The sequence below is a fragment of the Toxoplasma gondii genome, chromosome VIIb, assembly GCF_000006565.2.
Source record: "Toxoplasma gondii ME49 chromosome VIIb, whole genome shotgun sequence".
Lineage (NCBI taxonomy): Eukaryota > Apicomplexa > Conoidasida > Eucoccidiorida > Sarcocystidae > Toxoplasma > Toxoplasma gondii.
The window spans coordinates 4,726,500-4,740,696 of record NC_031475.1 but is presented as its reverse complement, the minus strand read 5'-3'; the positions used below and the strand labels follow the sequence as shown (position 1 = coordinate 4,740,696).

The following is a 14,197-nucleotide window of genomic DNA, read 5'->3' as shown; positions in this document are numbered from 1 at the left end:
TTTGGGGTAGATAGACGTCACTCCACCGTCGCAGATGAAAAAGAAGAAGAGAAGACTCAAAGTCGAAACGCCTTCGATCCTTCTTTTGTCTTTTTTCATCGGTCGCCCTGCATGCAACCAGGACAGTTTTCTGGGGCTGCTGTCAACAACTTGCACACATCATCTCAGCCGACGAGAGAAACCTTTGGCGTCTCTCCTTCTCTCGCTTTTTGTGTATTTCTCGCCAACCAACATTTTTTCTTAGAGTCCAACGCTTTCGTTTTCAAAGCGACAGACTCACACTTGAGTTCTCTTCGTCAGGTTCCCCTCTCTCCATCGAGATCGGTCTCTCTCAACTCAAGCTCGACATCGCCGTTCTTCACTTCTTGTTGTCTCAGTCTCCTTCTGTCTCCTCCAGAGCTCCTCTTCTTGTCTTTTTTCTGGTCCTTTCTTCTTCTAGAAAGCGGCCTTTGCCTCTTCTCCTCTCTTTCTCGTACCTGTCTCCCTTCGCTTGTTTGTCTCCTTTCCTTCGCTTGTTTGTCTCCTTTCCTTCGCTTGTTTGCCCGTTTCTCTCTTCTCTCTGAGAGCCTCTTTTCTTTTGCCTTGGCGTCGCGCCGAGAAACGACTCGGCGCTGGAGACGTGTGTCTGTTGGTGACCTTCCGAGACGAAACAAATGGAAAAACTGAATGGGCGGCCGGAGACAGCAGCGCCTGTCTCCTCTCCTTCTCAAAATGGAGAGAAAGGAGGGACTCCCTCAACTGGTGCCTCACAGCTTCCTTCTTCTTGCTCTCCTTCTTCTTCTTCTCCCTCTTCGTGTTCTCCTTCCTCTTGTTCTCCTTCTTCTCCCTCTTGTTCATCTTCATCTTGCTCGGAGCCTATGGAGGAGAGAATGCGCGCTTTTTTGGAAAGACACAGCGTGAGCGACTACGCTCTCGTTCGAGTCGGTCCGGACTACTACGACATCAGTCTCCAGGAGAGAGCGAATCTGCTGAAAATCCCATCGACGCTCCACCTCTGCAAAACTGTAGTCATGGAGAATACGCGACATACTGGTGAGAGTCGAAACGCGAACTCGACCTCCCTCGTTCGTCATGTACACCTTCCCTGAACATGCCTCGCTGTCACCCAGCTGCATGCATCCAGACACAAACCCACCCACAAGCAGAGGCTCTGTCCTCTGGTTTTTCCTCCTCCCTGGCTCCCTCCATAGGCGCGGCCGTTTCTCTTTGCGTCCACCAAGGCGCGTCAACACAAAGGACGCCTCTCGTCCATCAGTCGACTTCATGTCCTCAAGGCACCTGTCTCCGCATGCGGATCCACTTGCGAGTGACTGCAGCGTCGAAATAGCCGTCCGTCTGTCCGAGCAAAGGTCTACGTCCTTTGTCGTCGATAGACAAAAATAGATAGAGACAGAGGTAGAGAAGAAAGACGTAGAGAGCCAGAGAGCGAAAGATAGAGCGAGAGATAGAGAGTGAGACATAGAGATGCATAGAAAGGTAGAGATAGACAGATAGAAAGAGCGACTGATCGAGAACTAGAGCAATTTTAAAGGAGTATGAGTAAGGATAGAGAGATTGGTCTGCATGGATAGAGATGTGTGAGAATGCGTAGAAAGAAGGATACTTCCGTGAGTGTCGACATGAAACGATTCATGGGAAGGTTTCGTTTGTTTCTTTCTTCTTCAGGAGTTAACGATAAGCTGAACAGCAAATACTATTTAATTGTTGTCCAATACCAAAGAAAGGTCAACGGCGAACGGGTGAAGGATCTCGTCAAGAGCCTGAATGCCGAAGTGAGTAGAATGAGCATTCTTTCCTTCGATCTCTCTTTCTCCATCTTCTTTGTCCATCGTTGTTTCGTTTCTCTCTGAGTTTTCCTCTCCACATTTCTCTCTTGGCCAGTCTCTCCTTCGTTATGTCCGTCCTGTTTCATTCTCTCTATCCCTCCCTGCCTGCTCCTCTCTCCTCTCTTTCCTCTCCTTTCCTTCGTCCTCTCCGTCATCTCCCCGCAACTTCCCAAGCACATGCATATGGAAATGCGTACATATTTTGAGACGTAAATCCTCGTTCACCACACTGGCGTTTAGCATATATTCATATATAAATATATATAAATATATATATAAATATATAAATAAATATATATACAGATCTACATGTTTGTATAGATTTCTATGTGAACGTATGTAAATATGGATATGTATTATTTCCAGGTATACATCTGCTGTATAGGTATATTTGTATGTCGGCGTATTTACCAGAGATGTCTTCGTCTGCACTCACGCACAGTGGCCTCTGGAGCCATGTTTCGTTGTGCAGCGCGGACTGAAGCTGGGGAACAAGAAGTTGAACTTTAACTTTTGCAAAACCAGCGAAGAGCTCACGGGATTTGTCTACAACGCAGTGACACCGTTTGCGGCCAAGACAGACGTTCCCGTGATCGTCGATTCTGCGCTCCTGGCGCTCGACCCACCGCTCGTCTGGCTCGGAGGCGGAGAAGTCGATTTGAAACTCAGAGTCTCCGTGGCGGATCTTCTCCGCGTTTTCGAGCCGCTCGTCGGATCGGTCTGTTTCGAGGCAGAAGCGCCCACGATCGGAGAAGAAGCGGAGGAACAGGAGTAGCCGGAACCGTCAGACAAAGCGAGGATGTCGCGACGTCTTCTGCCGGCTTCTGCACAAACCGAGAGAGAGACGCCGCAGCTCGTGAGGTCGCTCTTTCTCGCTCCTTTCCTCGCCCACTCGACGGCCGGTGTCCTCGTTTTTGGAAAGTCTGTTCGCGCAAGAGCAGAGTGAAAAAAGGAACGCGACCCTCTTCTCTTTTCCTTTTTGCCGCGCTGTGGAGGTGCCTTGCGTCCGAAGCCGAGATGCAGAGACAACAGGGAAGAGAGGAAACGCATCGAAACTTGGAACGCGAAGAAGGACGAATGGCCGCGTCTCGACAACAGTCGCGAAACGGGCAGATTCGAGTACCTTCCCTCTCTCCCACCGACTCCGGATTCGCTTCTCAGTATAGATGCATTTCTTTGAGAGCCTGAGTCTTCTCTCGCGAACACTGGAGAACCTGCAATCCTTGACATGAAAGACTCTCTGCAGCTTTTCTCACGAAAAACACAGAGCTCCGTTGTCTACGCAACTCTTCTTTCCACGAGGAAACCATTTCTTCTTACCACCTCTCTTTTTTGTCACTGAACGCTGAAGAAAGAAATCGGAAATCTCTCTGAAACGCTGAAACGCCTACAGGTCGACAACGCTCTGATCGACGAAGCATTCCTCGTCGTCTGCCCCAGTCTCCGATTTCTCGAGCACCTTGCATTTCTTTCGAAGGAGGCTCTACGAGCAACTCTTCCCGACGTTAAAAAACAGTCTTTCTGCGAGTCCAGCACACGCACCCCAGTGAATTCCTCCAAGTTTTGTGTTACTACCTGTAAAAACATATATATATACGCATATATATATACATATATATATATATGTATAAATGGGCATTGAAACAGATATCTGTATGTTTATACGCGTACATTTATATATCCAGGCATGCTCATTACATCCACAGACGCCACGAATAATATACAGAAGCACCTGTACGTGTATAGATCTGTATACGCATCTGCATGTGTACGTATGCTAACGGCAATACGTACTTTCATACATATAGAAATCTACATATGTACGCAGTTTGCGACTGCACAGTTCCAGTTTTCCGATTCTCTTGCTTTGGTTCAGTTTTTTTTTTCAAGATGCAGGATCTTTTTCTCAGTCGGTCTGCAGCTACTGCAGCTACCGTGGAGACGACAAGCAGGATTTTCATAACGCTTCCTAGAATTCTAGGATTTTTATTTCGCATGCCTCGAGGAGTGTCATGCAGTAGCAGTACAACGACCTCTTTTCTTTGTGTACTTTTTTTCAAGCGGCTCGACGACTGCAGCACAAAAGCGATGGTCACAAGCATCGATTCTCTTCCCCCTGTGCGCTCGGCCTCCGCTGGCATCCAGTTCGCCCACTGCAGTGCCAACGAAAGAAAGGCTCCGGTTCGTCTCGCTGTCGCAGTTTTTTCTTTTGCCTCCTATTCTTGTTGTGTGAAAAAGGTAGAAAAAAAAGAAAGGAGAGAAAAGGGGGACAAGGTCCGGAGGAAACTGAGGTTCTGCTCCGCACAGGTTTCTGTGTCTCCTCAGTGTCTCCAAGCGTTCAGCACCCTCTCTCTCCCCCTTTTGTCTTCTTGGGCGTCGATAAGCTTTGCTCGTCGTTTTCTCCGGACTTGAAAAGGCGTGGAAGCAGACAAAGTACCTCTCTGCTTCTTCCTCTTGTTTCATGTCTTTATCTCTGTCTTGTCGGGGGAGGGGGGGAGGGTGGGGACAGCATCGTCTCCTGTCTCTTCTCCTGTCTCTTCTCGTGTCTCTGTCTCTTCAGGTATTTTGGGGGCTCTCGGTTTCGCTTCATTCTTTTTCCAGAAGCTTCTTCTCTCGTTTTCTCCCGCATCTTCCTCTCTGTTTCTTGCCCCCGCTGTCTTCTTCGCGGCCACCGATCTGTCTCGGTTGCTCTCCTGATCGTCCGTCTCTTTCTTTTCTCTGTTTCGTCCCTCGTTTTCTTTCCTCTCTCTTCTTTCCTCCATGCGTTTGTGCCTCTCTTTTCGTCTTGTTCTTTTGTCCGATCTCCGTGTGTCTGTTGCCCTTGCGTCCTTTCTTGACGAACTTTCCCTGAACTCTAGAACGACATCCTTTTCTCCTCGTGCTTCCTTCTGTTCTTCTCGTCTCTCCGCGTCTGAAGAAAATGTCTCAGGCGTCTGTGTCGCGCCGCGTCTTCCCCAGGATGTCCTTTCGTCCTTTGAATGCGTTTGTCTCTTCTCTGTTGTCCTTGATTGTTCTCTTCGTTCTCTGTTCTCCGCCTCCCCCTCGCCTCTGCAACTCCTCTCCTTTTCGTTCTTGGCCGCTTGCTGGTCTCTCTTCTTCCTCTGCTTGGCTACTCGTGGTGAATGCGTCGACGTTGCAAAAACAAAACAGCAGGAGAGTTTCGTCCGCCGGCACCTCAGGCGCCCTGTTGAGCTCTTCTCTTTCCTCCTGTCTCTTTTTGTCTCCTTCCCAGTTCTCTCCCGGCCGTCGTCGGTCTCTCTTCTGTTCTCCCTCTGTCTCCCTTTCGCGGCCTCATCGTTCTCCTTCTTTCTCGCCTTCGCTGTCTCTGCTAAAGTCTCAGCGCCGCTTCTTTCCTTCTCTTGCGCCGACCGCCTTTCTCCCCTCTCTTCCGCTCCGTCTCTCTCCTCGCTCTCCCTCGCCTCTCTCTCGGTCTTCTTCCCCCTTTCGTTCTGCGTCTCTCTCTCCTTCGTCTCCCGCTCTCTTTCCTTCTCCGCCTCGCTCTTCTCTCCTCCGCAGTTCCTCCGTTGGCGGGGAATCTGAGGGAGAAGGCGGAGGGGAGACTGAGACGACCGGCGAAGCAGGTGAAAGGAGACCAACGTTCAGAATTGGACATGGATACGATCTTCACCGAGTCACAGCGAACCCACTGGAGGCTACAGGTGCGACAGCGACGACAGAATGGCGGGGAGGAAACGCAGATTCGCTCGTTTGCTGCATTGCCGTAGATACGCAGTTTTGATTGTGGCTCGCTTCCCTCTCACGCAACCTGCCGCGCGTTCGCCTGAGCACAGATTGCCGTCGCCTAACGCTGCGAGGACATCCCGAACAGATGCTCTGTTGCAGGCCGAGTGTGTAGATGACCGGTCCATCAGTGTAGAGCCTGCAAAGATGTTTCAAAAGTATTTTTTACGTCGTCTCCTTCTTGGTCTCGCGGGGCGGCTGCGCTCGGCTGCGTGCTTCGCGTCGACGCCGGCTTCGAATCCGAACGCGACTTTTGCATCGATTCTTCGCGAAAGATCCCTCGGTGCCTGTGAAGAAGAACCACTCTCCCTTTTGTCTTTCTCTCCCTTTTGTCTTTCTCTCCCTTTTGTCTTTCTCTCCCTTTTGTCTTTCTCTCCCTTTTGTCGCTCATCTCCCTTTTGTCTTTCTCTCCCTTTTGTCGCTCATCTCCCTCATCCCCGTCCTTCTCTTTCGCGCCTCCTCCAGGGTCTCTTGTTTCCTGACTCTCCGGATTCGGATATCTCTTGGAAGACGTTGCGCAGCTTGAACATCTTTCGCAGAACGACGCAGTGCAGGCGCGCGTCCATGTCTATGGCGTTTCGCAAAGTTCGGTGTTGCTGATGTATAGCTTAGAGATGGCGGACTTTTTTTGGCGGGGAGCACTAGAGAAAAAACCTAGACTTCGCCCCTTCGCTTGACACGCAGCCGTGGGCGTTTCCATGGACCAGGAGAGGAACTCCACCCGTGAGCATGGAAGGACCTTTTTTCTTTTGCGACTTGTCGAGCCTTTCCAGTGCCTCATGGAAGCTTTGATCCTGTCACTCTGCACTTTCGATTCGAGCGCTGTTCTTTTTTACAGGTCCCCTTGTCATCGGAGGCGTCTGCATCTCGACCCCTCCGGAGAAAGGCTGGGTGTTTGACAGATGGCTTTCCTCTCAGGGCGTTCTGGCACTGCGCTCGTTCGTTCAGCGTTTCACGACGCTGTTGACCAGAGCGAAATGCAGCCTCGCTCCGTGGTGCACAAACGCTCCGCATTCTGCGGCGACTGGTAGTTGCGGAGAATCCGGCAGAACGCGACACCGAGGAAACGCCTGGTTGTCCCGACTCTTCCGACCCACTCGTAATTCCCCGCGGGCCTCCGTGCCGTTCTCTTCTTCTCTGTCTTCTTCTCTGTCTTCTTCTCTCTCTTCTTCTCTCTCTTCTTCTTCCCCGCCGGCCGTGGAGAATTCGTTCGGAGTGGTGGCGCACTCGGACGGAGATGTACTGTTGCATGCGGTGTGCGACGCTGTGTTCGGAGCTTTCGCTTTGGGGGACATTGGCGAGCATTTTTCGGACTCGAATCCGGCTTTCCGCGGCATGTCTTCGTCGCTCTTGGTGGCGCGAGCGCTGGAGATAGTCCGCGCGAAGCATCCGGACTGGAGACTGGGGAGCGTGGACGCGACGGTGGTTTTCGACGCGATGAAGTTCGGACGCGCCAGAAAGCAGAAAATGCGAGAAAACCTCGCCGAGCTGCTGCAACTCCCCGCCGCCGCTGTCAGTGTCAAAGCAAAAACGAGCGAGGGAGTTGGACCCGTGGGGCGGAAGGAAGCCGTCGCATGCCATGTCGTCCTCACGCTTTTCAAAAGCACAAGAACTGACGAAACAGAGAAAAAACAAGACACCAACAACGCTCAACGATTGTTACAGAACTCGCCTCAAACACAGGCATGAACTGGGTTCCATATACATATATATATATATATGTATATTGGTATGCTGATGCAGAGGGGTATGTCGGTGGGCGTGTGTAGGTGAAGAAAAGCACGGTGCATGAATGGAGGAATTTGTAGAAGAAAAGGATTGTTAGGTAGGGAGGTGTAGGGGGCGTTTTTCATTGAATGTCGGTCTCTTGTGTGGTGGGGAATAGGATGCGTGGGCAGTGTTTCCTATGCCTGAAAGGGAGATCGGTGGAAACATTCCGCCGTGAGAGGGATGATTCCTTCTCACGCGGCAGAGCCACAGTGATCTCTGTGCCCAGAGAGAGATTCACCGCAATTTGCTCGTTCATAGGAGCCCTTTGAGGCATTGAGATACGATATTCCTCTCAATCTTTATGGCACTTAAATCGACAGTCTCACCTTTAGTTTATTCTCAAAATGCATAACTCTGCTTTGTTTTGATGCAGAACTCTGGCAGTGCATACGTAGGTGCGGCAGTTCGAGAGACAGGGATACACATGCATTCACTATACAGAGGTTAGAGAGACAGAGACTGTGATTTGAGACTCCTGCGTTGAGTGTTTGATTGCTGATACGTGAGCAGTGGGTGACTCGTCAACAATCACGAGGTTTCCCTGGCGTCTTCCAGACTCGATCTATGGATTTGCAGAGAGCGATCTTCGGTGACTCGTCTGTGACTGTAGCACCCAGAGAAAAAAGATACAGACCTTCAAACGATTGTGGCGAAAACGTCTAAGCGATGCAATCTAAAACGAAATCATTTTTACACATTGCCTCTCTCTCGTCAAGGTAGCACTTTTCCTTGGTTCTACGTTCTTCGTAGTGAGGAAACGCAAGTCGCTGTCTCGGCCTGCAACAGAGCATCTGTTCGGGATGTCCTCGCAGCGTTAGGCGACGGCAATCTGTGCTCAGGCGAACGCGCGGCAGGTTGCATGACAGGGAAGCGAGCCACAATCAAAACTGCGTATCTCTGGCAACGCAGCAGAAGAGCGGCTATTCGCATCCACATTTATATATATATCTATATACATATGTTTACATTTATTGGTCAATTTATGCGCGCGTATACAAGTGTTGGATTGCATTCTTCGCTGCATTCACGTACGTAGGTTTCTGGGTGAACTTAGACACTCTTACATGCGCACACACGGATGTGGGCGTATGACTCATTGGAGTGACAGAGTGCATATCAAAGCCGCGAATGTTGCCGTTTTTTCAGTATCCAGTTTTCGCTCTTTTCTCCGAAGGCTTTTCTCTTCCTATCGCAGATCTCTTGCCTATCTTACCAGGTTGAACGGCGTCACGGAACCTACCGCCCGGCGGCTCCTTTCTTTTGCCGGAAGTTCTACACAGGAAGTACAAGCAACGCTATATCCCTGAATCGAGTGCTAGACGCCTTAGAAAACGAAAGTAGTAACTGGTTAGTCTCCTCTGATTCTGTTAGCGAGTTTCTCATACGCCTCACACCAAAACAGAGCGAGCAGCGTCTTGATCCCCGTATACCGGGGCCGGTCCTTTTGCTTGGACGCTGGTGCTTTCCAAGTAACTCTACCAGGACAGACGCCTTACTCTTTTTAGCTGAAAAAATGAAGATTTCGAGAGGATAGGCATGCATCCACTTTTCCCGAGATTGAGTCAGGGGTTCTTCTGGCCTTTCAACGGGGGCGAACTCTTGAAACATTCGGTTATCCGCTTGGTTACTTTTGTGAGGTCCTTGGCTATCGATAGAAGCACCTGGTTCGCCTCTGAAACTAAAAGAAGGAGCGGCAAAGTCTGACGCGATTGAAGCGCTACGTATTTTTTTCGATATGTTGCCGCAATACTTGCCGAGAGGCGAATCCCTACATGTCTGGTGGCCGCACCGATCGTTGTGTCCGGGGCACTTCACGATGAAGAAGAAGTACCAGGACGATCCCCGAGTAAGTGTTATAGCTCCATTGGAAACACAACGGACTTCTGCAGTACCGTATCGTATTTGAGAGGAATGAACAATTGTGTGGAGGGTTGTTCTGCATCCAGGCTACCTTGAGCGCGCACACTGTGTCCGCAGTGCTGTCTTGGACTTGCAGATGGCATTTTGGTCCATAGATGATGTCTGGCAACTGCACGTGGAGGGCAGGAAAACTGCCGGTCTGTTTGGTGTGAAACGTGCCCGGCCGTTTCCCATTGTGAGGGGTGACGACTCTTTGCTGTTTGTTCAGAGTGTCACGGATGCCTGAGAACGTATCTCAAACACGGCAGGCTTGTAAAACAAGAGTCGGAGAGGCACCTACGCAAGCGCGGAGCGGCATGGGGAGATCTGTCTCGAACTGCCGCTACTAAGCGCAGGTCTGTAAAAGATCGTGCATCAGAGAAGAGTTTGTGTTTTGTATAACCGCACATTCGAAGAAAAAACAGGTACAGCCTTAAAAACGCAGCGCACACCTCAAAAGTGTCTCCTGTCCAGCCCTCGCATTCGTTCCTGACCCGATATGCAGATACCAAACGTAGTTCGCAGACGAAACGTGTATATTTCCAGAGACCTCGTCCGGTTAAAAACAACTGCGTGAAACACATTCAGAGAAAAAACCTGCTACGTCATTGTTGCTGCTGCTCCAGCTTTTTCGCTCGCCCGTTCCACGTACGCCAGCTCATCCGCTCTCATCAAATTACCTTTTCCTGTGTGTTCGATTCACCTCACAGTGGCACCACCAGTTTCCCTGCATGCCTTTCTACGCGTCTTCACTGCGCACAGCATTGGCTTTCGCCTCCCACCTGGTGGTCTACACATGGTTAGCGCTAGTTCGCCAAGAGCGGGTTCCCTGCTTCAACCATCTAAAAAGGTGATCTGGAAGTCAAAGTTGGACGGAGAAGACCTCATCGAAAGGCCTTCCCTTCGCTCGCTCAGTCTCCGGCGGCGCGATGCTCCGCATAAGTCCCAGCGGAAAAAAAGAGACTCACGCATGAGCAGCCAGTCGCGTTTCCTCTATCTGCCATTCTTTAAGCGAGCAGGGGTACGTCGGAAAGATCGAGGGAGCTGCAGACAGAACACTCGTTTCCGTGAGAGAGATTGGACGCAGGCTCACAGCCGCATCTCCACGCAATGCACGCGGCTGTCTCGTCGACAACAGCCAAGTCACAGCACTCGCACGTGGTTTGGCGGACCCTTTGACATTTCTCAGGGTTTCTCGCTGAATACATGCCGGGGTGATCTTCCATGTCATCGAAGGGCCGGCCAGCCGGACGTCGGCCGCCGCCGCCCCGCAGGTCCAGGTAAAGGAAGTCACTCGCCGGCTCTTCACAACATCCGTTTCGCTTGCGCCTTTTCTCGTCTTTCTCAAACACGGATACACACCTCAGCCTTTTGGGCGGAACGCGGCCGCCGCGGCGAGGCGGTGCTTCCAAAGTCCCCCGGCGTTCGTTCCAAGTGACGACGAAGTCCTCGTCGTCAGAGGATTCCGTGGACGGCGCCTCCGTCGGATACCCGTCGTCCAGCGCAAGTTCTGCAGCACTGAAAAACTGCTTTTCGGACATCCTGGACGGTTTTCAGAAAACTTGAAAGACACGAGGAAAACCTGCAGGCGCGCTGGGACCGTCGTCCTCTGACTTGAGTGTTGCCAATGAAGATCCCAGAATCCCTCGACGACGGAGAGGGAACGTGATACGCGAGACGTAGGAACTAATACGGTCGAGAAGGGTAGTAGCAGACACACGGCTTCAGAATCGGACTCGGGAAGAATGTTACAGATAGGAGAGGAATCCGGAGAAGGCGCAGCGGGAAACAACAGGTCCCTATAAAACGATCGATCAGATTTGCTAGAGAGGAAAGCCACGCGCGAAACGAGGAACCAGCGGTGAAGAAAATGGGAGAAAACCGCGTCCGCAGGAAGCGGAAGCCAGCAAAACGGTTGGATCTGGGTTTTCTGAGTTTCAGGTGCTAGTAGTGATGCTGCAGACGCCGTGTGAACTTGCCCGTAGAGTTGCCTCCCAAAAAGCAGACGGAAATTCACAACCAGAGATCTACCACTGGAGGCTCCAGTCGAGTCTACGATTCGTTTTGTGCAGATTTGTCAAGTTAGAGCCAGCAACTCCGGCAGGCTCTGTTGGCCCTCCTTGCGTTGTTACACATTGAAGATTGCGCAGACCAAAAGCCGGGCCTCGACACCGGGAAACGGGATTTTCACTGCGTCGAGGGGCAAGCAAAATCGCTTTTTCACAACTCTTTCTATCGCTTCCACGAAAAAACAGCTCCGAGCATCGACGGCCACGACAGCGAAGGAAAGGGACCTCTCATCCGGCGTCTTCAGTTGCCTCGACCCGGGAAGAAGGCCTCCCGCCCATCTCTATGCCCCCGGGGACCTTCGCACCCGTCCCGATAGCTGTTTCGCCGCCAGCGTTCCAACGCAGCCGAGACCGGGGAACTCCCCTGCGGTTGCTCGCACTTCCTCTACAAATCATAGCCGTCCAAAAGCTTCTACGACTGCTGGGTCCACTCTTCCTTCTGTTTTTTGATCTTTATTTAGAACGCAACGCCCCTGTGGTTGCAGCTCTCGAGCTGCAGCGCTCTTCTCACGTGTTCTACCCGTGTTCGAATTTCGCCTATTTCTCTTGATTCAAGTGCCACGCGAATCGTATTCTGGAGGCGATTCTGTAGTCCCTGCGCTACTTGTTGAGGGAAAGTGACGCTCATACTGCACACATTCTCTATTTCTTGGGAAACTGCCGCTGGCAAACGGTTGAGACGCCAAGCAGCCAATGCATATCGTGGCTAGCTACCTGGAGGGAGTGTGACAACAGCACCACGTTTCGATTCCCCCCGTTTTTCATTTCCACTCACATCGATCCCGAAACATCAGTGCAAGTCTAAAGCGTGCAAATCCGACGCATCTGTCTGTCTGAACAACACGATTGTTTGACATCCCCGCCGGCGCTACACAAGCGTTTTTCACACACACTAACGAGGTTAGTGCCCTCGGAGGTTTACAGTGAAGTAGACACAGACTGTGTCGAACCCAGACGTCCAGATTGCGTTGATTTCTCTGAACTCGAAGCTTTAAACGGATTCTCGTCTGATTTGGAGTTCCGACGAAGGACGGCGCACTCCGTATTCGGCGCTAAAGGAAATTTGTAGACTAACAGACACACGTAGACTCGGGCAAATTCTCATGTTCCGGAACATATCCGACACAAATACAGCGTTCTGGTGTTGTCTAACGGTATTTACTGTACCAAACTCTGTAACATGACAGTCGAGCAGTGTCGCTAGGGTTGCTGGATACGCTTAGCAAGCGCAGCCCCCCCCAAGAAACCAACCGGGACATTCCGCCTTTCCGTGTTAGAAGACTTGACAGTAACCGGGCAAGGGTTGTGCTAGAGGATCATTTCATTGAGTGAATCTCGAGATATACAACGAATTTGCGAAAAAGTTTCGAAAGCGATACGCCGGGAGGACGCCTGTGGCAGACTGTCAACTCTGAAAGTTGGGCACGGTGTGCGTGTGATCTACGTCTTTGTCACCGAAACCCGTTATTTCTGCTCTCTTTTCACCCGTTACTTCTGACTGGGTTCGTTCTTAGAAGATCTGGAGTATTTTCGCATTCTGGTAAGTGTTCTCACTGCTCTGTCTCCCTCGTTCCGCTCTCACACAAAACGCACCATGGCATTAGGTCGGGGACGGTTTCACGAGTTCACCGCCGCCAAAAGGCAGGCAAATCTCTCTCTGCAAATAGTAAGGATGCGGTACGACTTCGTGACTTCGGCGCCGGGCTGCGCACGTATTTAAATCATAGAAAGACAGCTTTTCTCAGGTCAGAAAGAGTTAACCCCACCCACCTCCCTCGCGCGTCCATCTTTTCCTGTCTGTAGCTCTCGCGACAGCAGCTCGTCTAACTACATCCAAATCGAGTGCTGCGATTGATGAGCAGGAGGACGTTGAAGAGACAAGCTAAAACGACAAAAAAACAACTGTCTTTTCATGCTTCGCTTCTGTTGGCTCCTCTGTTCTTTTTCTGTCGCGTTTTTTTCCAAGTACTCCACGATCTGTCCTTCGCAGCTTCTCGTCCCTCGACAGACATAACCCTCTCGCAGATAGTTTTTTCTGGCAAGGCAGCTTTGCACGCTCAACATCTTGCGACGCTGCACACAGATTGCGTGTACAAGCTCAAACAAATCGTCTTCATTTCCGAAAGAAGGTTCTGTGTGTCTTCGCAATCCGTTCTAGTCGGGACCGTACCGGCTCTCGGAGGACTCGCGACGAACAGCTGCCGACGGCAGAGAGCTCGCGGCGTTTCCTCGATTTTTGCCGCCGGAACTTTGTTCGGACCCTGTGTTTCTGTCTTTCCAACGCGGTTTTTCTCGAACAAGAAGTGGCGCAGCTCTTCTGCGAACTTTCCATGCCCAACTCACTTTTCCCGAGTCGAATAGCGCCGCCTTCCCTGGAGGCTGTGCGCGGTTCTTTTCGTGTCTTGACCACGAGTGTCTTTGCGGGAGGAGGTTGGCTTCGATACGCCTGGCATTTCTTCTCAAACAAAAGGTTTTCTCTGATTCTGTTCTCAAAAAAATCGGCCAGAGCTCGGGAAAAACAAGCGATAGAGAAGCGCGTATCCGCGCATTTCCCCTCTATCGAAGCGAGGCAGCTGCAGGGTGTTTGGTAGGTCCCCCCTTTCGCTTCTCTATTGTTGTTGATTCGTTTCCCTCGAGCTCTCTGTCGTTCTTTCTCGTGTCTCTTTAAATCTCTCTCGCCGACACTCACTGGAACGGTTCCGTCCACTCCTGAGACAAGGCGCTTCTGGTCAAAATGGCTTTTCCGCTGCCCGTAGGCTCTTACCGTTCTGAGCAACCCGGCAGTCATTGTCCCTTCCCCTCTCTCTCTCGGAGATAGGCCAGTTTTCTTCTGCGAAGAACAACAACGCCTTTGGCTTCCTTCCACTTGTGATTTTCTTGATCTCTTTGCTT

At 51.2% G+C, this 14,197-nt stretch overlaps 2 protein-coding genes across 2 annotated transcripts; both read left to right on the top strand.

Moving 5' to 3' along the window:
- Positions 1-653: 653 nt before the first annotated feature.
- TGME49_255680 (YbaK/proline-tRNA ligase associated domain-containing protein) lies at positions 654-2,828 on the top strand (the record flags this gene model as incomplete). Its single annotated transcript, XM_002364845.2, has 3 exons — positions 654-1,032; positions 1,666-1,772; positions 2,299-2,828. 3 exons carry the CDS (start codon positions 654-656, stop codon positions 2,599-2,601), a joined length of 789 nt encoding a protein of 262 aa, XP_002364886.2. The 3' UTR covers positions 2,602-2,828.
- A 1,918-nt stretch (positions 2,829-4,746) lies between these two features.
- Positions 4,747-7,256, top strand: TGME49_255690 (2-C-methyl-D-erythritol 2,4-cyclodiphosphate synthase domain-containing protein; the record flags this gene model as incomplete). The annotated part of the gene is made up of 2 exons (XM_002364846.2): positions 4,747-5,485; positions 6,406-7,256. The coding sequence occupies 2 exons, from the start codon at positions 4,747-4,749 to the stop codon at positions 7,254-7,256; spliced, it is 1,590 nt and encodes a 529-aa protein (XP_002364887.2).
- Between the last annotated feature and the right edge of the window lie 6,941 nt (positions 7,257-14,197).